This window comes from Acanthopagrus latus, chromosome 20 (genome assembly GCF_904848185.1).
Source record: "Acanthopagrus latus isolate v.2019 chromosome 20, fAcaLat1.1, whole genome shotgun sequence".
NCBI lineage: Eukaryota > Metazoa > Chordata > Actinopteri > Spariformes > Sparidae > Acanthopagrus > Acanthopagrus latus.
The window spans coordinates 20141833-20165744 of NC_051058.1; the positions used below are offsets into that span (position 1 = coordinate 20141833).

Here is a 23912-nt window from a genome sequence, read left to right on the forward strand (position 1 = left end):
CACTTACCGTGCCATACAGCCCCCAAATCTTACTGTATGGAGCATTCATCCGATCATTAGACGGATTCCAACCCACCAAAGCAGAAACACAAAGCGGAGGTGGTGCTTGACGGGCCGCCGACAGCTCGCCCTTCCCCTCAGCCCCTCCTCCCTCCGCCTGAGGATGCAGCGCGGCTCCATCGCTTCAACCTTTGCCACATGTAGTTTATTTCACTTTGTCTCTGGAGGCGTGCGTCTGCACGCTCAATTAATTAAACGGTACACACGAGACTGAATGCGTCTTATAAAGTGCAAACGTGAGTCCTGCATCCAAATGTGTAAAACACGTAGTAGGGCACTTTGAGTCATGAACTGTCACGTAGTTAGATTAATCAGTTTAAATGTGATGTTAGGTCAGATCGTTAATCCTCAGACGCACTCCTGAGGCGTTCTGCAGGTGGAGCCTGTCTGAGGAGGCTCACTCTGCTCCCTGTCACCATCAGTCTTAACTGTGATTCTGACTTTCCAGAATTCAAAGACACGTTGAAGCAGCAGCAGAAAATCCGTCCCGACATCCAGCCTCAAACACACGTCCATCTTCTTCTACCGTTTCTTCTCCATTCTTTAATCGCACCCATGGTTTTGGACTCGGCTGCCACATGGACGCAGTTTTGCTCAGGTTCACTAAGCAAACGCGCACCGGCCGCAAACTCTGGGTGAACTCATCCGCGGCACAGAAGAAGCATCTCTCTCTCGTGCACGTACAGTATCTGTTGCCTTAGGATTGATTCTGTAGATGTTCCCTGCTTTTGTGTGGAGCATCCCTGGAAAGAAAACAAAGAGAAAAGCATGGGAAGAAAAATGAGACGCTTGAGTGTAACTGTTTGATTTTCGTTCCTCGGGGTAGTTTGCAGAGAAAGCTCTGCGCTCTGACAGCCTTGGCTCTCGTCGCGTTCTTCCACCGCTTCTTTATCACCCTTTCTCTTTCTCCCCGCTCTACCATTTTGCTCTGTTTCTTATCACCGTCTTGCGTTTATGAGGCCAAAACCTGTCCGCTGCGTTCCCCCTCGATCGGTCCCGACGTCGTTCCAATAACAAGCGAATCTGAACGGCGAGGACGCCGTTTGGACTCCATGTGTACAGCACGTGTTCCTGGACTGATCGGGTATGTGTGTAAGAATCTGTTTGTAAATGCTGGCTTGTGTTGGTGTTCACATGTGGACAGCTGTAGCATGTTGTGTATGTGTGTATGTGCGTGTGTGTTGTGTATGATGTGGGCTCGGCGCTAATCAGATCCGGGACCACACAGGAACTCGGGCGGGAGCCGGCGGGAAACTGCGCCCATGGCCCCTCTGTACCCCCATCCAGACTCCCTGCCAAGAAAATCACCTTCCAGCCTGTTGCCTCCACGTTTAGACCCTCACCAAACGCTCCTCCTCCTGCGCCTTTACCACCTTCTCCTCTTTCATGGATTCTGCTGCATCCAGTCAGTGAAGGACTGTAGTGTGAGGGGGGTGTAGTTACAGCTCAGGGGCCTCAACAAGCCTCGTAGGCTTCATTACACCCCTGGGTTTGAGGGATTGGTGGTGGCGGGGGAGGCATGTACAAAATGACCATGTTGGTCCTTTGTGAGTGTGTATTTATATGTGTGTGTGTGTGTGTGTGTGTGTGTGTGTGTGTCTGGTCTCTTTACAGTATGTGTTTTATTGCTCATTACAGAGGTGACGGAGATGTGGAGATGAATGGAATGGTTTGAGGGGGGTGGAGAAAGGTGACATGGAGTACAGAGTGTGTGAGTGTGTGTGTGTGTGTGTGTGTGTGTCCTTAAAAACATCTGTATTCAAGTACAGTTAAAGGAACAGTCCTCCGCTGTAGTCTTGTGATTAGTCTGTAAAGAATGGTGAAGAATAAAGACTCACTAAAGATCTGCACTGTGCAGTAACGTGTGAAAAGATAATCGTGTGAACAGGATATTAAAAATCTAACGCACCCTCATATCGAGCGGCTGTATGGGCTGGCTGACAGTGACTCCTGACTCCTGTGACACACGAGTCTGTATTTAAGCTTCTGGTTCTGATTGTTGTAAACAGTAGAGTTCATGCAAAGACATAAGGGATAATAAATACTGGATAAACACTGTGTGTGGGGATTGATTTAGTTCATTATATTCATATTTACATGTATACATACAATATACAGCGTGCAGGCTTTATCTTAATGATGATAAGTTCATGTTAATAACACTAAGTTGTAAAAATGTAATCTGAGGTAATCTGGATGATTATTATAATCATCTTTCAAATTGATGAGTTAATTCCAAAAGTGGTTTATTTGATGGGATTTCACATATTTCCTCTCTGCTGAATGCGATGTTAGCTGCTCACCGTGATGCTGCGGGGTCGGACAGTAATATAAATCGGAAGCTAATTAACAAAAGAGCTGGAGCGCAGTTCAGAATTTACGATTTTCAATTTGGTTTTGATAATCCAGAACGTGGACATGTGGAGCGCGATGTAAAAGCTTTCAAGGCTGCTGTTTTGTTCAGGCTTGTTGCATTGATACAGGAAGGTCTTACTTGTGTCTGTAGAGATTAAACAAATCAAGGAGTTCAGTAAAATACTGACAAATAAATCACAGAAAATATGCAAGGAGATGCTTTTATTTTAAAAGGTTGGGGTAACTGCAAACAGTGTGGGGTTTAAACACCTTATATACACACTCAGGACGCCTCCACACTAACCAGACGCTCTCTTGGCTCATGTTCGTTAAACAGCGAGCGTCTGATGTGACAGTCCCGAGCCTATACATCTGGACATGTGTCCTCTTTAACTGGGAGAGCTGCCTGACACACACACACACACACACACACACACACACATGACCTGAATACACAGCCTGACACAGCTCAGTCCTCTTTAGGCGAGCTGCACGCCGGCGCCGTGATCTCCAATATGGTCAGAATGGCCTCAGTGTTGTCGCTCGGTGTCATCTTATACGCGCGTCCAGGCATCCGCTGATTGGACACGTACGGGATCTTGCGGAGCGCCGACCTGCTGTATCTAGGCCAGACAGCTGGTGACGCTGCCCCATACGGAGAACAAGCTAAACAGCGTGAGATACAAAAGGTCGACTTAAAGTTCAACTGGCTCTTTTTCCTGATGGTGGTGGTTTTATTTCAGCCCTTGTGCTTCTCGCAGGCATAATAATCCGGCTACTAAACCTCAGAGGACCCACTTGTGTCCACGGTTTTGTAGTTTTTTCCCCCGTCTTCAATCAATAACTAATAAAGACTTTAGAAAGTCACACCCGCCTCAGGAAAGACACGAGCATCTCCCACGGAGCTCCGACTGGCTCCGTCTCAAACACAAACCCAATTTGTTGAGGTTTTTTTTTTGCTGTTTAACTCGATAAATTTGCACACGTCTGTTTATATCATTTTATTTGTGCCTGTGTTTATACGCGAGTCTGGTTTGTTTTATTTGAGCCGAGGCTGGTGCCTGGATCCCCCCGCCCTGTTTACACACAAACACACACACACACACACACACACACACACACACACACGATTAACACAGTGAAACACGACAGTACGTGCACGTGCACACGCTCGCAAACTACTGCTGTTGTTTCACGACCACTCTGGGAGATAAGAAGCTGTGATTCTGTCAAACGAACAAGCTTCAGCTCATTTAAAATCAATCCTCCAGTGTGTTCATCATAATTGCAAGTGAGCTGATATATTGATTTAGTTTTTGTACGTGTTAGAAAAATAAAATGTGCTGGAATAGAAAAAGAACTGTGAATATCACAGTTCTTGTTGGCGAAACCTTTGTCAGATTATTATATTGTATTTATTCTTCAAAGCCTTAAAGGTTTTCATGTAAATTCAAACGTGAGATCGCGTGCTTATTTCTGGCTCAGGATCCTCCACATCAGACTCCTCGACTCAAAACAAACCACAGCATACATATTTAAAATCACTTAAGCCCTATCATTATACAGAACATACTTTGTTGTCCAGAACATATATCTATTTTTCAAACCGTCCCATCAGCGTCTTCCTCGTTCAGTAGGACGTACGCTGTGTTTTCCGCGGAATTCATGAGAGTCCTGCCCTCGCTGTGGCCTTTCAGGGGGTTTCCCTGATGCTCCATCTCTAGATCTGAGTAGAGGAGACCTCTCCCCGGGCCGTCGGCATGGCAACAGCACCTGTACAGGTCCAACAGAGAGACAAAGTGACGGAGACGGGAGAGAGAGAGCGAGAGGGAGGGAGAGAGGGAGGGAGAGGGAAGAGTAGAGGGAGCAGGAGTGGTGGCCCAGATTGCCGGCTCAGTTGGACAAAGTTACCCATGCAGTCACAGCCGATGTGTGTATGTGTGTGTGTGTGTGTGTGTGTGTGTGTGTGTGTGTGTGTGTGTTTGCAGCACTTCAGGTTCGGCTCAGAGCCCAGACGCGCACACACACACACACACACACACACACACACAAACACACACAAAACCTCTCCTCTTGCCGTCTAGTTGCCAGCTCAATCTGCCTAATGTTAGACTGACACACACATACACACACAGCGACAAAATACTACAAAAACCACACACACACACGTGCGCGCACTGACTGGAAGTGGAATTCCTGCTCTGCAGGTCCATCTAATTACGCCACCTGCGCCCGCTGACACACACTCGGGCTCTTTCCTCGGATACTTGGCGTGACTGTCGCCTCCGAACGCTTTAACCACACGTGGGATTCGATCACAGCGGCCGCTACGATAAATCTTCATCTTAAAATCTACACTTTCCTCTCTTTGGATCCAGACTGTGTGTTTCCATTATGTGTACAGTTTCTAGCCAGGATTGTTTGCAGTTGATGTAATGTAATGCAAACAGACATGGAGAGAGAGACGGTGGCTACAGACCTCCTTAAAAGGACCCTGTACGTTGTTTTTTTATATCCTCCACAGCGACGTTATACTAATCATTTTTAGCAGTAATGGATTCTCTCTCTTTATGGCCGTCTCGTTAACAATTAGACACTTCCATTAGCTGCGAGGGAAATGAACAAGTGTGGGGAAGTGGACATCTCCGGGAAAACAATCAGGAGAGCACACATGCATCCAGCCTCGGACAGATTCACACCGAGTGCAGTTTTTTTTTAAGGTGGGCTGGTGAGGAAACTCAAGGCAGGGGGGGAAACAGCTGTGTGAGGAGAGAGAATGGGGTTAAAAAAAAAGGGGGGTGGGGGACGGAAAACACAACTTTGAGCCGAGGAATCTGCAGATGAGTCGATCCGTCCGATAAAAGAAAACATTTGAGCTTTTGGAGTCGTCGGGGGTCTTTGCAGGCGCTCACGCGTCCACCTTAAGAAGAAGAAGAAGAAAACTGCCAGCGGAGGAAAAGGGAAGAAGTGAAAAAAAAAAAAAAGAGAAGTGAGCTGGATTTGTTTTCCAAATGCAGTCACATTCTTGGCAGCACCTTCGCTTGTCCTTGCCAGAAGAGGGTGGGAAGAGGAGGGATGAGAGAGGTAGAAGGAGAAAGGACAGATTGTTTTTCCTTTTTTCCCCCTCCTCCTCCTCCTCCTCCTCCTCCTCCTCCTCCTCCTTCTCCTTTCTGCCCGCTGCCGAGTAGATTAAAAGTTAATATGTGAACATTATCTATAGATGTACTTTAATCTTTGGCCCTGGCTCACATTGCCTTCTATAAGCAGACACGTGCAGGAGGGTCTGTAATCTTCCTCCAACGTTTGTGGCTCCTGTTAAACTATACATTGCCCCATTTAGCCCCTGCTGACAAACACACCATTTTTTTTTTTATGTTCGGTCTCAAGAACAACACAAGCCAGTCACAGGATGTCCTCGGGTTTGATTCCCACCGCTTCGTCCGACTGTACGGAAGCTTTTACCCAAATAAAAACCATCACACATCACCGTTACCGTAAGGCATTAAGTTATAATCTGTAAACTGTTCTCAAAATCCACACATAACGGCTGGAAAGTTACACATACTGACTTTATTTGCATTTTGCTTCACTTAAAGTGAAACAATCGTCCTTTTTAAACATTTGAAATGACTTCTTGACACAGTTTTGTGCCAAAAACGCGATTTTCTTGTTACAAATTGTTTCATTAATTGACTGAAAATCAACAGACAGCCGCAGTTTCAATGATTTAAGCCAGAAAAAAACTAATATTTGTGAACGATGACTGTAAACTGAATATGTTTAGATTTGGAACAGTTGGTTCGATCAACACAAGCAGTTTGAAGACGTCACCTCGGGCTGTGGGGACTCATAGTCGCCATTATTCACCAGTTTCTGACATTTTAAAGGCAAAACGGTTCCTTTAGTAACCGGGAAAAATGTGACAAATTCACTGACAGTCGTTTCTTCCCGTCTTTTTATTTGCTAAGAGCAGCGTTTGAGGAAAATCTAATCGAGACAAACAGAATGAAAAGACACAAATGTGACACACGAAACATCTGCTGTGTTCGTCATGTTTTACGGGTTAGAACTGACATGTTGCCTGTCGTAACAGGACGGTAAACGTTAAGAATGAGCGACTTTGTAGTGCTGGGAGGGAAGAAAGGGAGGCTGGCAGCATCGTTAGCTGCTGTGCCTTGCAAGTATGCAGATGTCATTCGTAAATTTATGTCTTCGACTGCTGGTCGGTGCCAGGCGCCAGCCAGCTCTGCCTAGCTGTGCCACTGGACTTCCCCTGAAACAACTCCTGCTGATGAGCGACGTAGCTAACTCCCGCAAGAACTCCGAGGAAAAACAGTGGCGCTACTGGATGACGACTAGATGTTCTTCTTCTGGGTAAACAGGTTGTAAAAGAGTTCCAGCCGCTCTGCTTGTATGTGAGCCAGCTCATCTATAGCATCCATCTGGCCTTCTTCAGGCTGCTCTGTACGTGTTTCAGCGTCTTCATCTCTGATTGCCTCTGTTGGCTTTGTTGCAGTCAGTCATCATGACACAATGGGCTGCAGAGCACAGACATGTAAACACCCCCGCGCCCTTTTTACTGTACATCGCAGGATGTCACCCACACCGAAAGGGAAACAATATGCATTGTTTGTCATCATTGTAGTTTTCAGTCACACTCTGCGGTCATTTTGTGTCTCTTTACAGTAATTTTGCATCCATAGGTAGTTGTTTTCTGTCTCATCTTGGTCATTTTGCATGTATTTGTTGTGGTTTTGCATCTCTGTGGTCATTTTCAATGTCTTTGTAGCTGTTTAGCATGACTTTGTGTTCATTTGTGTGTCTCTTTGTGGTTGTTTTTCATCTCTTTGTGGCCATTTTGTGTCTCTTTGTAGTTGTTTTTGATCGCTTTGTGATTGTTCTACATCTTTTTGTGGTAATTTGCAGTTCCTCTGTAGCTGTTCAGCATGTCTTTGTGTTCATTTGTGTGTCTTTGTAGTTGTTTTACATCTCTGTGTGGTCATTTTGTGTCTCTTTGTAGATGGTTTGGTCTCTGTATGTTAATTTCCAGTCTCTTTGTATTTGTTTTTCATCTCTTTGTCCTTGTTTTGCATAATTTGTAGCATTTTTTGCGCATGTTATTTGTTTTATGTATCCTCTATTGTTTTGTATCACTTTGTAGCTGTTTTGCGTCAGTTTTAAGTAGCTGGATTGATTTTTCTACAAAGAAATCTTTACCGCAGGGGTTCTTTGCCCGATGGGGTCATTCAGTAGTCCTTCCATAGTTGCAATGTTGACGTAGCCTGAGCAGTTTTGGCATGATGCTAATCGGGGAGCAAAAATAACAGAGATCTCACAGCGGTTCGGCTTTCCCATGGGTTTTGTTTTATGAGCCTTTTCATCGTTACTGTCATTATTAGTTCCGAAAGTGACAACCAGAGATCCAAGGAATGAGGTGAAAACAGCTGGAGAAGCGGGGACGTGCAGTCTCTTGAAATAGATCAGAAACAGGGCTGAAAGGAAGATAAAGTAGACGAGGAAAGAAAATTGGTGAGAGGAACAGATAAGGCTGAAAGAATAAGAGAAACAATAACACCGTCTGCCCAGTATGTCCTGTTTGTCCTCTGTCGGTGCAGACGTGTCTATATGCACGCCCAAACACACATACTGTACATGCAGACAGAATAAGAAACATACTGTTACCAGCAGAGTCAGGGTAGGACACCGTGTTCCCATTTTCAGCAGGGCAGCTCTGAGGGATTTTGTGTGTGTACTATATAAAGGCTTAAACATACACACAGTGTAATAGGGGCTCTCAAGAAACGTGTTGTTGTAATAAACACCCCGTCCTTACACACCGAGCACAAAGAAAGTGACACAATTTAAAGGAACCATTGTTTGCTTGTTTGACATCTACATTATGGATACACAAGACAAACTGAGTGCTGCTGATCACGGCTCGGAAAGCTCAGCGTCGAAGTAGGTCAAAGTTCAAACTGTTTGAAACCGGAGATTCGCGTCTTGAGCAGTTTTCTGCATCACGTGAAGAACAACGCTGAGTCAGGTGCTGTGGCTCCTATGGGCCCATTGATTAAGCCGCATAATCATATCATATCATAAATGCAGAATAAAGGGAGTGTATATCTGATAAAAAGCACAAAAGCTTGTTGAAGTTTTAACAATGACACAATAATTTGTTAAACAGTTCTAAGAAACTCATGAAAGTTTTTTTTATAAACTTTATAAGTTTCTTGTTAGTGCCTCAAAATGATTACCCAACATGTTAATGATGCTGTTGTTTAATACTCTTATAATGTTTAAATGACATTATGTATGAATTAATGTTAAGTTAGCTGCACAGCTAACTGAGCTAACTAGCTAATGGCACCTTAAATCAGCAGCATTCAATAAGCATTCTTTTCATATTAACTGACCCTGATTACACGGACCTCGACATAACGCTTTACCACTAACTGATTATTTATTTAGTCTATGAAAAATGTCCAAAGATTCAAACAACAGTCCAAAACCCAAAGATTTACTGTCATAAATGGCAGATAAAAGCAGCAAATCCTTCGATTTATGACGCTAGAATCAGCTGGTAGTTTCCTTCTGTATGTATAATGTATGAAACCCCACATCAGCTCTGCTGTGCACGCATGTTAGCTGAACATTAACATTTTTGTTAATCTGTGTTTCTGCCTACTCAAAGCCACAAGGTTCACATTTAAAGAAACGGTGGTACAGACAGCATTTAGTCACTTTGCTTTGACCTGCTGGCACCTATTAATAATCCCCCGACGGTAATTAGCGTGGCGAGAGAGCGAGCGGCGACGTCGCATGAAACATGATCTCTTTGCCTTTGACTGCTCGCGACCTGCGGGGCACTTACACACCCCTCCCTCCTTTCCCACCACCATTTCTTCCACTGATCGGACTGCGTGCACCACATCAACAACTCGGGCCTGGCCATGTTCCATTACTTAACCACTAATTGCTTGGGCCACCGTTGGGAGTCGGGGGCATTGACCCCGCGACTGCTGTCATGGTGTGAATTCTAACGAGGGCTCTCCTCAGGAGCTCGAGGGGCTGAACTTCAGAGCATGTGTGCACCTTCATCTTCTACCGGCTCTCCAGGGGAAAGAAATGTATTTTCTTTTATATTTGGTTTGTTTTGCTCATTATAGTGTTTGATTGCCAAAGCAACTGTATAAGACACGAAGGACGCCATATCATTATTATTATTATTATACCCATAATATTTATACACATTTCATTAACAAAACAAGAGCAAGAGGAAGAAAAACTGGTTAAAAGTCTGTTTCTGGCTTCACACACGACTCGCAGCGACTAAATAATACGGCTGAATGATGACATGCACAGATGAATTGCTGAATTGTTATTTCAGGTATTTTTAAATGAGGGCATAAACATTTTTAGCATTACATGTCTGTTTTAGTGTGTCAGGACTTCAACACATGTGAGCCGACATGCGATCCGCTGCGTGCCACAACACGCCAGCAGCCAGTAGCTTTGAGAGGTGCGTGGTGGACGGGCTGCTGCCCTCCTGCACACCGATGATTCAAACCACTGGTTAAAGAGCCGTGAATCCAAATCCAGTCCCTCAGTCATAGCATAAGTGTGCCACTATAACATTTAAATGGACCAAAATTGGACATGCAGGTGGGTGGTGGGGGGTAAAACCAGCCTCGAAGGTGTTGAAATCTGCTGAGTGATTTTTCTTTTTCTTATTCTTTCACTTTCCCACGAGCTGCTTCCATTAACATATTTTTACGAGCTCTTAAAGAGTTTGAAAGGAACCTGCACATTTTGAAAAACTTCCTTTTTGCTGAATGGGAGATGGGGGAGCCTTTTTTTGTTTTTTTTGTTTTTTTTCCAAAGAAGATTGTGACACAGTGAAGAGTCACCTCACATGACGCACCAGCTGTTTCTGAGGAAACGACCGTCAGCATCGTCATCCCGTGAAAGCGTTCCTGAAAACCTCTTTCTGTTCCCCCCTCGGAGATCGCCAAGGCAACTGGTTTTGTTCCGTCTGGTACTGACTGGTTGGTTTTGTCAGCAGCCTCTACTTCTTCTACTTTTTTATTTACAAACAAATGCAGAGTAGACTGCACCGCCATCTTCTGACAACACTACGCTTTCTATCGCTCCAAACCAGATGATCCAAAATCACGTTTTTTTTAAATTACCTATCTGTTCTCCTTCCGTCTTGATGAACTGAGTTTAAAGCTTCGAGACTGGAGATTGAATGCTTGTGTACGTATAACCAGACAGAGTTGTTGTACCTCACAATATCTGGATAAAGATCACACAGACTCACCTGAACTGTCAGACCGGCTGACCGAATCTTTTCCCAGTTTGCTCACGGCTTATCAGCTGTAAGGGAACAGGGCAGATTTGCTGAGTGTCTCACACGTCGCATTCACACCATATGGAATGGAGGGTGGAGACTGAAAAGTCACATGAGAGGGTAGAAAACACTCTGCATTGACAACATAACACTGTGTTAATTAAATGTGGGAGTCTGGCTGGCAGGAGTCGTCTGCGTTTGTTTCCCAGTTCTTCTTCCACTGAGAAGTTGACGGAGCTCTATTTTAAAGTCTAAAACTGGCAGAATGACGTACTGACGTTCTCACATGGAAGCAGCCGGGTGTAAGAGTCGGGTCTTTTGGCCGTGGAGCGGCTCCGTCGGTGCAGGTGGGGTCTGAGGGCCTTGTTCAAGGTCACCTCAGTGGTGGCAATGAGGGAGGGGCGAGGGTTTGTTTCCGTGGGCAGATTTATGCTGCCGCTCTGGGGGACGAAGGTCGACCTCGCAGGCAGCTCATTTACCCTCGAAAAATTTACTGATGTACTTGTGATTCCAACTCGGAATAACAGTCGGTCGAGCGTAGGCCATGTTGGTAGACGTGTGTGTGTGTATGGTATGAGTGTATTGCGGTCGTGACTTGAAGTGTTTTTAAGACCCAAATACTTAAACTGGTGCAGCATTTCCCACAGAGTGATGGACAGATTAAAAACAAGTAGCCTATAAAAAGTTTAAATAGTTCAGCAAATATACCTTGGCAGCTTTTGATAATGCCTGCCAGCCCACCCAAATATACTGTATCTGTGTATTAGACAAGTAACGGTGGAACAACTGAACTGAACTTTACTGACGGCAAAGAAGGCGAAGGGAGAGTGATAGAAACTAGAGTGAACGGATTTGCATTCAGTCAGTGGATTGAGTTTCCCTTTACCACCAGCACTTGAGATTGGGTCGGAAAGTAAATTTAACTACTTATTAATACAACCAGGTGTTTCTCTCCGCCTCCTCACAGAACTGAGATCAGGGTTTCAAGGTAAAACCGCTGCTACAGGCTAAAAGCGGTAGCCATGTTTCCAAAGCTGTCTTTGTGCAGAAGGTAAGAGCATGGGGAAAAGTGAGAAAGAAAGAGTATTTCTGCAGGGTGATTTTCAAACACAGCAGTCCTGCCAGACCTTGGATCAGTTATGCACCGCGTATCCGAGGCTACAAATACGAAAAACATGCCCTTCGCTGGTGCGTCTCCCCTCCCTGCTCGCTCTCTGCTGATAGTATCCGTACCGCAGCTCACAAACTATCAAAGCATCTCCGCTCTCGTGAATTCCCGAATATTGTTTCTGTGCCTCTCGTCTTTCATCGTACTCTCAGTTGACTTCCATCCATCAAAACACAACCCAAACATCCTTGAACTTAATTATTTCTTCCCTGCGTAGAACTTAGTTTATTTCACACTTGCCTGCTTCTGCACTGAAGAATTCATCCCCACCCTCTTCTACTCCCCTCACTTTTCTGAAGAACAGAGACGGACATCCATCTCTCTGACCTGAAACACAGGAGAAAAAGAGAGCGGGTCATGTTTAATTAATCCCGAGCTTCTCCAGGCATCAACATGCATTCACTAGTTATTCTTTTGATGCATTTTAAAGGCTGTATTTCAGAGCGTGCAATTAAAGGTGAGCCGTGCTGGAGGGAAAACGCCGTTTTTTTGCAGGCCCAATTAAAATTTGGAAGGGAAGGGAATCTAGGTGCATGTGGATGAGCCATGTGAGCTGTAGTGTGTGTGTGTGTGTGTGTGTGTGTGTGCGTGAGTGTGTGTGCACGCACTTCAAAGGAGACACCATTGTATAGAATCTGAGAACTTCTTGGAATTCAATTTCAAATAAAATGTCAGACTTTTTCAAGTCAACCTGCAAACCACTAATTTGATGTAACTCCAAGTGTCGAGATGCTGTCTTGTGCAGCGTCTGTAGTCCTCTGCTTGTACACCGCTGTATGTGCCTTTGTTGATACGAACTAAAAAGTCAATTCGGCATATTCGGAAGTGTTTTACTTAGTATTTCATGACCTTTAAAAGTCTCCGCTCCCCAGTTTCACCCAGATATGGTGGAATAAATTCTGTGTGGCTTTAAAGCTCCTCCAGATTTAGATGACTTCAACAAGAAACGGTGAAACAACGAGTGTTTGTTACATCGTGATGGACAGGTGGACATGTGAGAAGTGGATTGTGCCGCTGAAGTGTTTTGACATGTCTGGAGTGGATGGATGGCATTTTTGGGGCATCGAAGCCAGACGAGAGAAGAGAGACGGCAGGAAGAGGTATCTGATATCACCATCGTGGTTCTGTTCCTGCAACATTGTGATTAATGTATCTCTGGGAGCAACAACACAGTTTCTTTTCAGTTCTCTGTCACTGTTTGGTTGGGTAGGGAAATATAATACTCGGTTAGGGTTAGGCTACTACAATAACTGGTTTTGTTTAGGCTAAGAAGACTAAAATACTTGGTTAGGTTTAGGAAAACATGTCAAATTAACACTTTCACAAGGATCAACATCCGGTAGAAGTCTGTGGCAGAGTGCAAAACTTTGAACAACAACCTGGGCCGACCACAGCAGCTGTTTTCTGCCGGTGAGGAAACCAGTTCCAGCATAAAGTGGACCGGTGTTTGTCGATGGATTTTAGAGGCTTCATGGTGCCTGAGCAGTTTAAGGCACATGCCGTGTAGCTACATGCTGGGATTAACCCAGGCCCCATCCCATTAAGGCTCCCAGTAGGTTTTGTCAGTGAGCGAGCGTGCACAGTGCTGCAGCGAGTGGAACTGGCATGCTCCTAACTGGAATGCGGCCATCATTAATGTTTCCACCTGGGCCGTTCCCGCTTTGTAAAGTCAAAATGTCTGCCGTGAGAAAAGGTGGTCTATTGAATCCAGCTGGGACTCTTTGTTGTACATCATCACTGTCGTTTCTCTGCCGTTGGACGGTGACCTCAGAACACGTCCCGCTGCAGCAGCAATTAATGAATCTCGTGTTATTATATGTGATTTGTTCCCTGATGTGATCGCAGCATGAGGTGGATGATGTGTGGGTTTCATTGCTCAGCGATGCGCGCAGGGCCATAAATGGTTTCGTGATAAATCCGTATCTGATACTGTGGAAATCCCAGACATTCATCTATATATGTACATTCGTGCTCAAAAGCAGCTGAACGCCCTAAATCTGCTATTTGACACTCCCTGTTCTCTTCCTGTTATTTGTCTTCCAGCTCTGATAAGTGTGTTTATTTTGTCTTCATTCCAGCAGGGACCTAAATCAAGTGTTTCTTTTACCTTTCATCGACTTTACCTCAATATCCCCCTCCGCAAAATACTGCACATACTCTCTCAATCTCACCCTTTTTTTCTTCCTTTTCTCCCTCGCTCTCCCTCCTTATCTCCCCTCATTCTCACCATCTCTCCTCAGCTCAAGTATGCTATGTACCCAAATACCCCAGACCACTTGACGAACTGTATTTTCATGGCCTGACCTTGTTATAGAGGATATTTATATGAGCATAACATCCTGGGTGGGAGCAAGAGGGGTGAGCGAGTACATACAAGGACACGGTAAGTTAGAGGGCAACTATAAGCCCAGCGGAGAGAGGGGAGGATTGTTAAAAAGATTTATCAGACTACTTTCGGTCTTTGTTATTGAGGCACCTTGTTATGTGTTCTGAGTTTTGACAGTCTGGTTATTTTCCATCACAGTAACCTGACCCATGGAAGAGAGCAAGCTAATGCTACTGGTTTTATGTTATCTGGTAATTACCTTTTGCCTTTTTTTGTCAGAACAAAGCATGAGATGCAAGTAGCTCGGGATCATGGGAGTTGTTGTCTTCATTGTTGAGCAACCAATCTGACGTGACTTTGACAGAAGACGAGGTGACGCTTGAAAGTGTTATCCACACAATGTTTAGACACGCTCACAGACTTCCTTCCTCTCTCCCGGAAGTTGCAGCCAGAGACAACAAATTAAAACAAGTTTTACCCTCAGTAACGCCAGAACACAGCTCAGTAAAATATTACGAAGGCCTAATCGTTTTTTTAGACGTTTTAAAGAAAGAAATGTCACACGTTATGTATTTAAATCTCTCCTGTCATTATGTGTGTGAAAAATAAGTCCCTCCAAGCACAATCTGAATTATGTTAAAGGTCAAGGAAGCAAGAAAAATAGTCAGACACTTGTTTTTATGCTGAATAAACACAGATGTTACGCTGGAATATTAAATTCCTCCGGGAAAGGTGGAAACCCTGATTAATGCTGCGGTTCGCAACACTGGGCTGTCTGGCCTCAACTCAGAGAACAGGGTGGAAGTAGTTCCTGACTGAGTTGTGAGACTGTTGTACAGCCCAGTATTTTATTTGTGTTGCTAAACCAAAGTGTTATATTCCAACTTCTGAATACCCAGACATCTAAAGGTAGCACACAATGTGCTAATGACTAAGCCAGTGCGTTAGCTTAACCCGCGGCCAGAATAAATGATCTGCCGTTTAACTCAAAAGTTAAATCAAATCAAGAATCTGGAGAATCGTGACACCCCTGGTGGTTACAGCTAACGTGCCGGCCTCTTCTTTACTCCTGTGCACAGCCAACACCACGTGAGCCCGTCAAAAAGAGGGGAGGAAAATATCTTGCGTCAACTTCGAGGCTACACAAGGTTAAAGCGCGCTGCAATCAGTAGCACGCCATTAATCTGACTGCGCGACTCCTCTGGAACCGCCGGTCCTCGGAGGTCAGTGAACTGCACCCATGGGAAACAACCGATCCAGACACTTGAAGCCTAGACACTGTTTCCACAAATATGACCATAAACCGTTTTAAAAATGGTAAAATATGTACAGCAGCTGCAGTATAACCGTTTATGTTTCCTTACATAGGAAGAAAAAAAAAATGTGGAGGGAGGAGAGTTGTGTGCCTACCCCGGCCCGTCGCGACCGCACCGCCCGGCTATTTCTGGTGTGAGAGATGAAGATGAATAGAGCGAGATGAGCCCTCGGGTCCAATGAGATGTTTTTCCCACTAATAGTTCCACATTTCTTTGAACGAGGTCGGACATGTGCTTGTTTATTCGCTGATACTCGGAGCTAATTTTCAGCTGCTTATCAAACAATAGGCCCCCTTCTCTCGCCCGTCACCGCGGCCCCGGCGCCATAAACAGCCGACTGTTTGTGCCACAAACACAAACACTGATGCTAGCGCCACTTGTAGCGACAGTCGATGTGATAGAGAGACGGCGTTGATAAAGCACACTCCATTAGTGGCAGGGCCTCGCAGGGGTTTGTGTCATTACCGTGCTCTTCACCAAAGTTGGTCCTCGTAGGGCCAACTCAGCCTCGTCACAACACGGTGTTTGTGTGCGTGCTGTGTTTTGAAGTGCATGCTTCAGAAACGGTCTGAATGCGGTTCTTGATTTTTCCTTTCAGCAGACACACAACAGACAGGTGTGCGGCCGCAGGGACGGCTGTTTGAGGCGCTAACTGGCTGACGCCAGTGAGCCCGCCCTCCGCTAGAAGAGACTTCAGCAACACACCCTGGTGTCCGTTCAGCTGCGTTTTTTTTTTCTTTTCTCGACCTCTTGATGATGGAATATTCTGCTTCTTTTTTTTTTTTTTTTAAAGCTCAATAAAAGCTTTATAACACTGTTAAACCGCTGCAGATCCAGCCGCTCTGCAGTGGCACGGAGCGGCTCCACTGATTCATAAACTCAACAGGTTAAAGAAGGTGTTAAGCAGTCTGTCCTGTGGACTAATTAAACTCTCAGTTCTCAACCTTTTTTTTGTTTATTTAACCTTTATTGAAGCAGAAACATTCCTGCTGAGGTTAAAAATGTCTTTAACAAGGGAGTCTCGGCCTCGACAAACAAGCATGAGACTTCAAAACGAACAGCGAAGTGCATCAAGATTTAGAGAAAAATATAGTTTCTGAATATTTGGACCCGTTCAGCACTCATGTTCAACAGTACCGACACTGATACCAGCTGTGCTTCTGCGTTCTCCCGAGCTGCTCCACATGTTCCCACCTCCTCCCTCTGCCCCTCAATTACCTTAAATACCGCTGTTCTAAACACACAGTACACCCACCTTGTTGTATTTATCTTCTTATTTATCTTTTCATAAACATAAAACATTTCCTTCCCCCCCCTGGTGTCAAACATGGTATTTATTATCGAGGTCAGGAGTTTATTATTTAAAGGCTGCAAATAGACCTACGATGATTATCCAATTAACCGGAAAGAAAATGAATCACATCAGCTATTTAGTGTATTTGTTTTTGTCATTTTTCAAGTATAAATGTCCACTTTTTTACAGGTTCAAGCTCCTTAAATTTGAAGATTTGCTTCTTGTCTTTGTTTGTTATGAGGGTAAATGAAGAGTCTTTGGGTTTTGGTCTGTTGGTTGGACAAAAGAAGCAGTTTGTAGACATCACTGTGGACTCCAGATCATTCTAACGAGCATTTTTCTCAAATTTCCTGCCACTTAGTGGAATAAACAGATAATTGGTGGATTTATCAGTCATGAACTGATCTGACATTGCAGCCCCGCTTCCCACTGGAAAATTGTTTACCAACTTAAAACACGTGACGTGCAGGGAAGCCGGCTCAGCGAGAGACTAGAAAGAGAAACATTCTTCGGAGTCACACACCAAGTTAAGACTGGATACGGTGGCCTGGAAGGTCAGAGGGGAGGGGTGTGTGTGGGGGGGGGAGCTGCTGCCGCCGACTGCTAACACTAAAACTGGATGTTTCCTGGAAGCCTGTTTACAGAATGTCACCTCTTATGCAGGGTTAAGTAGCATTAGGATGTGCAGCTGAATCTGCGTGAAAGACTGCGTGTGTGTGTGTGTGTGTGTGTGTGTGTGTGAGTGGGTGTGTATTCAGAGGGTCCTGATCCAGTAGCCCCTGCCTCCCCTCCTCTGTCGTCCAAGGAAGGCTTTATTCTTTTCCTCTGCTAATCCCCGGCTCAGTGCCTTTTCTAATCCACAACAGTGGGATACAGGGGCATGAGAATGTCCTTAGACATGACTGATATTATTATTGCTTTTACTGCTAATAGAGAGATTACCGGCTGCATTGAAAACAAGCTTCATCCGCAGGAAAATGAGCAATTTGTCGCCGATAGAATACGTGTCGTAGAAGGAGGAGAGCCACCAAGAGACGCCGTCAGACGGTGTCACAAAGATGAAAACAAGATCTGCACCTGACTCATATGTAAAACAGTCTGACTGCCTTAGAAAGGTGCAGCTGACGTTGAGTCAGACTGTGTTAGCTGGTGTGTATACAGCGCAAAAACATGCAAAGGTTTTATTTTCATTAGTAATCGACCTCCTGGAGCCACTGACTGCATCAGATCGTTGATATGAGAGTATTCTTCTTCTTCCTCTGTCGTCAGCTTCATCACATTTTACGCCCGTGATGATGTTGTTACGTCACGTGCTGTGCAAAACAACGTGGCGAGTTTGTGTTTGGATCAGTATGAGTTGTTTTGTTATTAAGATAAGTGAGATTTTTAGAGATATGAAACATTTGAAGGAGGAGGAGTTCAAAGGGTTTGAACCGCCAGTTATTTTCGCAATTTACATCATTAATAGTGAGAAGTGTTCATCGCATCTTTCCAGTCCCGGCGTCTTGGTTTTCAAGCAAACATTCCCAACAGATGTTCAGCTCGCTGTCGTCGAGGAAACCAGGAACGAAACATGATCGAGTGTTTTGCGCTCCAGAGACGTTGTCATCTAACTGTGTCTTTTCTTCTCTCCCAGGCTGGATCACACTCCACCCTCCGTACCCCTGAGACTGACACCCACCTCCAGCCCCGCCCCCCCACCAAGCGTCTGCAGGTTTACCTCAAGCGAACACCTCCGACATCTTCCTCATCTTGTGGCGTCGCACCTGGGACGCACCTCAACGACCTCACAAAGGGGGGGCAAGTCCCTCTCTGGAGACCTCACCCCCTCCCCGGCACCGCTTCCTCCCAAATGCTCAGGGACGGGACCCTGTCATGTTTCACTGACTGAACCCTCCCGACCGGCGAATGACAAGTGTGCATCCGAGGGTGGGGCTTGCCTCAGTCTCTCATGATTGGCTGCTGGATGGAATTAAGGTGAATGGAACTCGTTCCGACGGAGCAGGACCCTAGCCCATCAGAGGGAGAAGAGAAACGGTGAGTGCGACGCTGCTCTCGCTCTTTAATCAGCTCCTCCTTTAGGTTGTCTCCCCTGATGTAAACACGGCCGTGACATGAAGCAGACGTGTCCGCTCTGCTGCTCTATATGGACGAGGTGCTCTGAGGACATCCAGAAGGAAATCTTTATTTTTTTTTTCCCCCAAGTCTCTCCTTTATCATCCAAATCGCTCTCATGGCGCTCTTGTTTTCATATCTCTGGGCCGTTTTGTCTGAACATCGTAACCCCCTGTTCCCCCCTCCCCTCCTCCGCCGCGCTCTTCCTCTCGTCTGAATTGTTTTCCAGAGCGCTGAGCCTATAGCTACGTCTGACCCCGGCGCTCCTCCTCCCCCCTCTGTTCATGTCTTGAGGAGCAGAGCCAGTCAGACCAGCCCGAACACAAACAAACACGGCGCTGTTTAAGCCCCTTCTCATTAATGAAAACATAATATTAGCAGAATGGAGCCGCGCAGCTCTCGAAAGTCCCGTCGCTGGAGGAAGGGGGCCCTCTGGGTAAAAGGACGGATTGTCAGTCGGCTTCGGCTGAGAGGAAAAGTTCAGTTAGACGAAAAAACAAAGAGTGAAATTGTTAAGTTTGTCTTGTGTCTGAGAGGTGTCGCAAGGTCGCAGCAGCTTCTGTTTAATCACATCAGGTTTTCTAATCAAGAACACATTGCAAGGAGCTTTTTACAGAAAGCTTATTTACGTTGCTATAGATAAATATTCCTTTTGCCAATGAAATAATTGAAACATTAAGCGTCATTCTGGCATTCAAACAAATGTTGTACAGCTGCACTGACTTATTCCTTCTGGGTGAAAGCAAAGCGCTTCTGTCTGACGACGGGCCGAAACTTAAACTTAGTAGTTTGGTTTTATTTTTTTTGTAGTAGGTTTTATTTGACCGTTTCATCACGGTCGCCTTCAGCTGTTTTCAGGAGCCTTTACTGAGCCCTTCCTGTTTGTGCTGCTTGGTTTTTTAAATCTATTTTAAATGTCCAGTTTGGAAGAAAGTCAGTTGTTGAGTCCCATTCCCAACCAGTCACATACTGACACTTATGGTTACCCGGGTCGTCAAGTATTAGGTTTACGTATCGGGCCGGCCACCCGCCCAAAGCATCAGTATTTAACGAGCTGGGAATGAGACAAGAAAAATCAACATTCTTAAAGATGGGACTATGTCAATAACATGTAACTTCTCCTTATTTACTATATAAATGGAGCCTCATGCTGGCCAGCAACACAAGCGGACGCTCTGACCTCTCTTTTGGCAGCCCTGGTTACAGACATATAGTACATACTGCTTTCTTGGCAGTAAGGGGATAAGAGCTGCATGTGAAGGCAACACTAGACACACAGCATCAATGCCATGTGTTTAAATTGGACTCCTGAACTTAATGACACTTAAATGTGTTCCATGCATCTACCTATTTAAAGCTATATAGGAATCAATCTGCTGCCGTTACATGTCAACAGCCGTGGAAGGTGAAGCGCAGCGCACGTGTTGCTCTGGGGTTAGCTCAGGTGGCCGAGGAGGGACCTTGAATATTTTCGAGCCGTGTGTTGCAATCCCGTTTTATTACCATGTGAAGAGACTAGTATGCCGCCTATAAAGCAGCATCAGATTCTCCCTGCACGCCGTCTCCATGTGCAAGCTCGCGTCAGGAGAGCCGATCCGGCGGAGCCTGCACAGATTCCTCAGCTAACATGAACACCTGTCAGGAGATTAACAGCTCTGCTGCTGAGGGGGGACAGGGACAGTTGTTACGGTCATGGATGTAGGATCCGTTTCCCCTTGACATGTCGGGGGCTGGGTGTTCTATATATCTCTGCTTGTGTTAGAACACCTGCACGTTTCACCTCACAGATGACTTGAAACACAAGGAATGAAGCTCTCAGGGCTTCGGACTGAGGCATTAATATCATTGATGTGTTCAGGATGATGATGGATTTTATTAAACCTCCGACAGCCCCTCCCCCCCCCCGCATGTCGACAGCCTGTTGTTGTGAGCCTGCTGGGCCTCTTCGCAGCGATGCTATGGTTACCAACCTGCAGACGGAGAACGGAACACCTCTACCTACGGTGGTCGGGACATTTTTTAAGACTCTCTCATCAAAAAATAGTTTTGTTCGACACACTTTCTTGAGGTTTCTGTGCTGCTCCAGCCAGAGTGTTTTCGATGCCGTTCCTGCATGAGTTTGCTTCACATATTTGCCTCATTAAAATTCAGAAATTGTTGCGCGCGTTGTCACGCTGGATTTGGTTCAAGCGTAGGCTTGCGTCACTCGCGCTCACACATCACCGCGGCTGATGCAAGGCTGCTTGCACTGTGTTGCATTAACATCGATGAAGGCTCAGCGCGCTGCGTCCAGGAATCTTTGTTTTTGACGCGCTTCAAGAGGCCTGTTTTCATCCCCTGATCTGAGAGCCTCCGGTCGAACACGAGAGCCGAGAAGATCACAGCGCTTGGTTTTTATTTTATTTTTTTTTGTCTCGGGGCGGTTGGTGCAGTCGGTGCAGTCGAGATAAACTCAGAGACAATCAAAGTGATTTAATGACTCGTGCATAACTTTGTTGCTCCTTTGCGTCCCGCGTCGTTCCTCTAACCTGTTCGACCGGGTCACGCTGTGGGATTTCATGTTCACCGCAGGTATGAGCTGCTTGGCTCAGCTGTGACTGGCAGGAGACGTCTGATCGTGACTCCTTGTAGCGTATCGGCATCGAGGAGCACATTCAAACCTGCGCAGATCAACCTCAGGCTGCGACTAATCAACAATTTATTTTGATGAGACGTGTATTATGTACTATGTATTATTATTCTCATAGTGATAAATCATCACATTTAAGAAGCTGGAAAAAGTGATTATTTGATATGTTTGCTTGAAAAATGACTGAAACAACATTCCAGTTAATATGAACAGGGACAGAAGTATCAGTTTAAGATAACGGCCGAATTCAAACATCTGCGTCAGATGAGAATTTATATATGCATGCATCCCTAATGTATATAGTTCACCGCTTAATTTATAAATTAATGAAAGTACAGAAACTTGAAGAATTATGTTCCTATGACACCGATATTAGCCGTTCATCGGTCAGTGTGTCAGAGCGGCATCACAAGAAAATATATGCAACCAAAAAAAATGGTAGGAAAATAAGAAATAATTTAAAAAAGAGAACAAACTAAACAAATGCAGCAGAAAAACAGTTAGCACAGTGAACTAAATGTCCGTAAACACAAATTAAAACGAGACTAAAACCAAAACAAAGCTGCAGTAAAACAACCGCACTAATCAGAGAATGTTTTAGGCAGTCTGAGAAATGAATCGCAGCTTCACCTTCCTGCAGTCGGAGGCAGAATCTCTCCCGAAACGCGCGTTTCCCTTCATCTGAGATAACCTTTCATCATGAGAAATAAATGATGAGTTCGAAAACAGAAAACAGAATGAAATATTTGCATCTCAACACACTTGGGAGAAAATACGAAAATCCTTTTTTCCAGATCCGTGCATGAATCTAAAACGTGTTACTACTTTGTTTTCTTTACCTCCTGGGACGTAAACGTCAAGCCTCCCTGTTTCCTCCTCGCTGACTTTAATACCCACCACAGCTCACGTGTCCGCGTGGATCAGATTCACCCCCTCGCAGTAAACATGCTCTTCCTTCCCGTACATACATGATGACAGGATGTCCTGCCTTGCCCCTGTTAAAGGCACTGCTAATTGCTCCGTTGCTATGGATTGTATGACTTGTTACGTCACTTCTTCTTTGTCCACGTGAGAATTGAATTATACTAAGTGGAGCTTTGATACTCTCTACATGCCACCAGGTTGAATAGAGAGGGAGTTACTGTGCATAACCGGTTATTTCTGCCATGTGATGAAGGTGTCTTGTTGAGTTGACATTTGCTCCAGCAGAATATGGGTGTGCCTACATAGGATGTGTTCAATGTATACATAAACCTGCTGAACCCGGTAACCTGAGCAAATACCTGTCTCAGTGATAGACTCGTTTTTTTGTTGACTGAAAGCTGATCATGAGTTGAGTTTTTCAGAGATGGAATGGAGACGACTTTCACACATTTCTGTCTCTCGACCTCATCCGGACCTCTGCGACCTTAGTTACCACGGTGATGTAAAGTATTAAAAACCAAAAATTAAAGTTTCCGAGGGTTTGGGTTAACCGGAGACTGTCGGCTTTCAAGGCAAGCAAACAAAAGAAACAAAAGAAAAGCTGATTTTGAAAAAGAAGAAAGTGCATTTGTGTTAATTTGAAGTGACAAAATTGGAGATCAGAGGGTGTAGGAAAGGAAAATTGGAGATGAGAGGATGCAGAGAAGGAAAATAGGAAATGAGAGGATGTAGGAAAGGAAAAGAGGAGATGAGAGGATGTAGGGAAGGAAAATTGGAGATGAGAGGATGCAGAGAAGGAAAATAGGAAATGAGAGGATGTAGGAAAGGAAAATAGGAAATGAGAGGATGTAGGAAAGGAAAAGAGGAGATGAGAGGATGTAGGGAAGGAAAAGAGGAGATGAGAGGATGTAGGGAAGGAAAAGAGGAGATGAGAGGATGTAGGGAAGGAAAAGAGGAAATGAGAGGATGTAGGGAAGGAAAAGAGGAAATGAGAGGATGTAGGGAAGGAAAAGAGGAGATGAGAGGATGTAGGGAAGGAAAAGAGGAGATGAGAGGATGTAGGGAAGGAAAAGAGGAGATGAGAGGATGTAGGGAAGGAAAAGAGGAGATGAGAGGATGTAGGGAAGGAAAAGAGGAAGTGAGAGGAAATTTGTCGCCTCGATCTGATTTCAGAATCAGGATATTTGTACTTATTTCCTGCGTCGTTTCTCTTCATAAAGAGCAGATAAAGCCTGTAAAGTGATCCAAGTGTGTCCAAGGCGCGAGAAAACAAATGTCAGTGTGATAACGTGTGTGTTCGGTGTCCGTGGTCAGACTTGTGTTGTCATGTGCGCTCTCGTGCATGGTTGTAGTTGTTAGCTCACCATCCTTTATG

At 45.1% G+C, this 23912-nt stretch overlaps 2 protein-coding genes across 2 annotated transcripts in view; both read left to right on the forward strand.

Annotated features, from left to right (window-relative positions):
• ormdl3 (ORMDL sphingolipid biosynthesis regulator 3) overlaps window positions 1-18561 on the forward strand; it is a 199607-nt gene extending 181046 nt beyond the window's left edge. Inside the window, exon 8 of the transcript XR_005071893.1 lies at window positions 18506-18561. The gene's annotated coding sequence lies outside the window, so the exon portion shown is untranslated. The remainder of the gene's footprint in view (window positions 1-18505) is intronic.
• Window positions 18562-18769: 208 nt separating this feature from the next.
• The window catches only part of LOC119010072 (thyroid hormone receptor alpha), a 36978-nt gene continuing 31835 nt past the window's right edge, over window positions 18770-23912 (forward strand). The window contains exon 1 of the mRNA XM_037081929.1: window positions 18770-18906. Within this exon, the coding sequence (XP_036937824.1) occupies window positions 18851-18906 (56 nt within the window). The 5' untranslated portion in view covers window positions 18770-18850. The remainder of the gene's footprint in view (window positions 18907-23912) is intronic.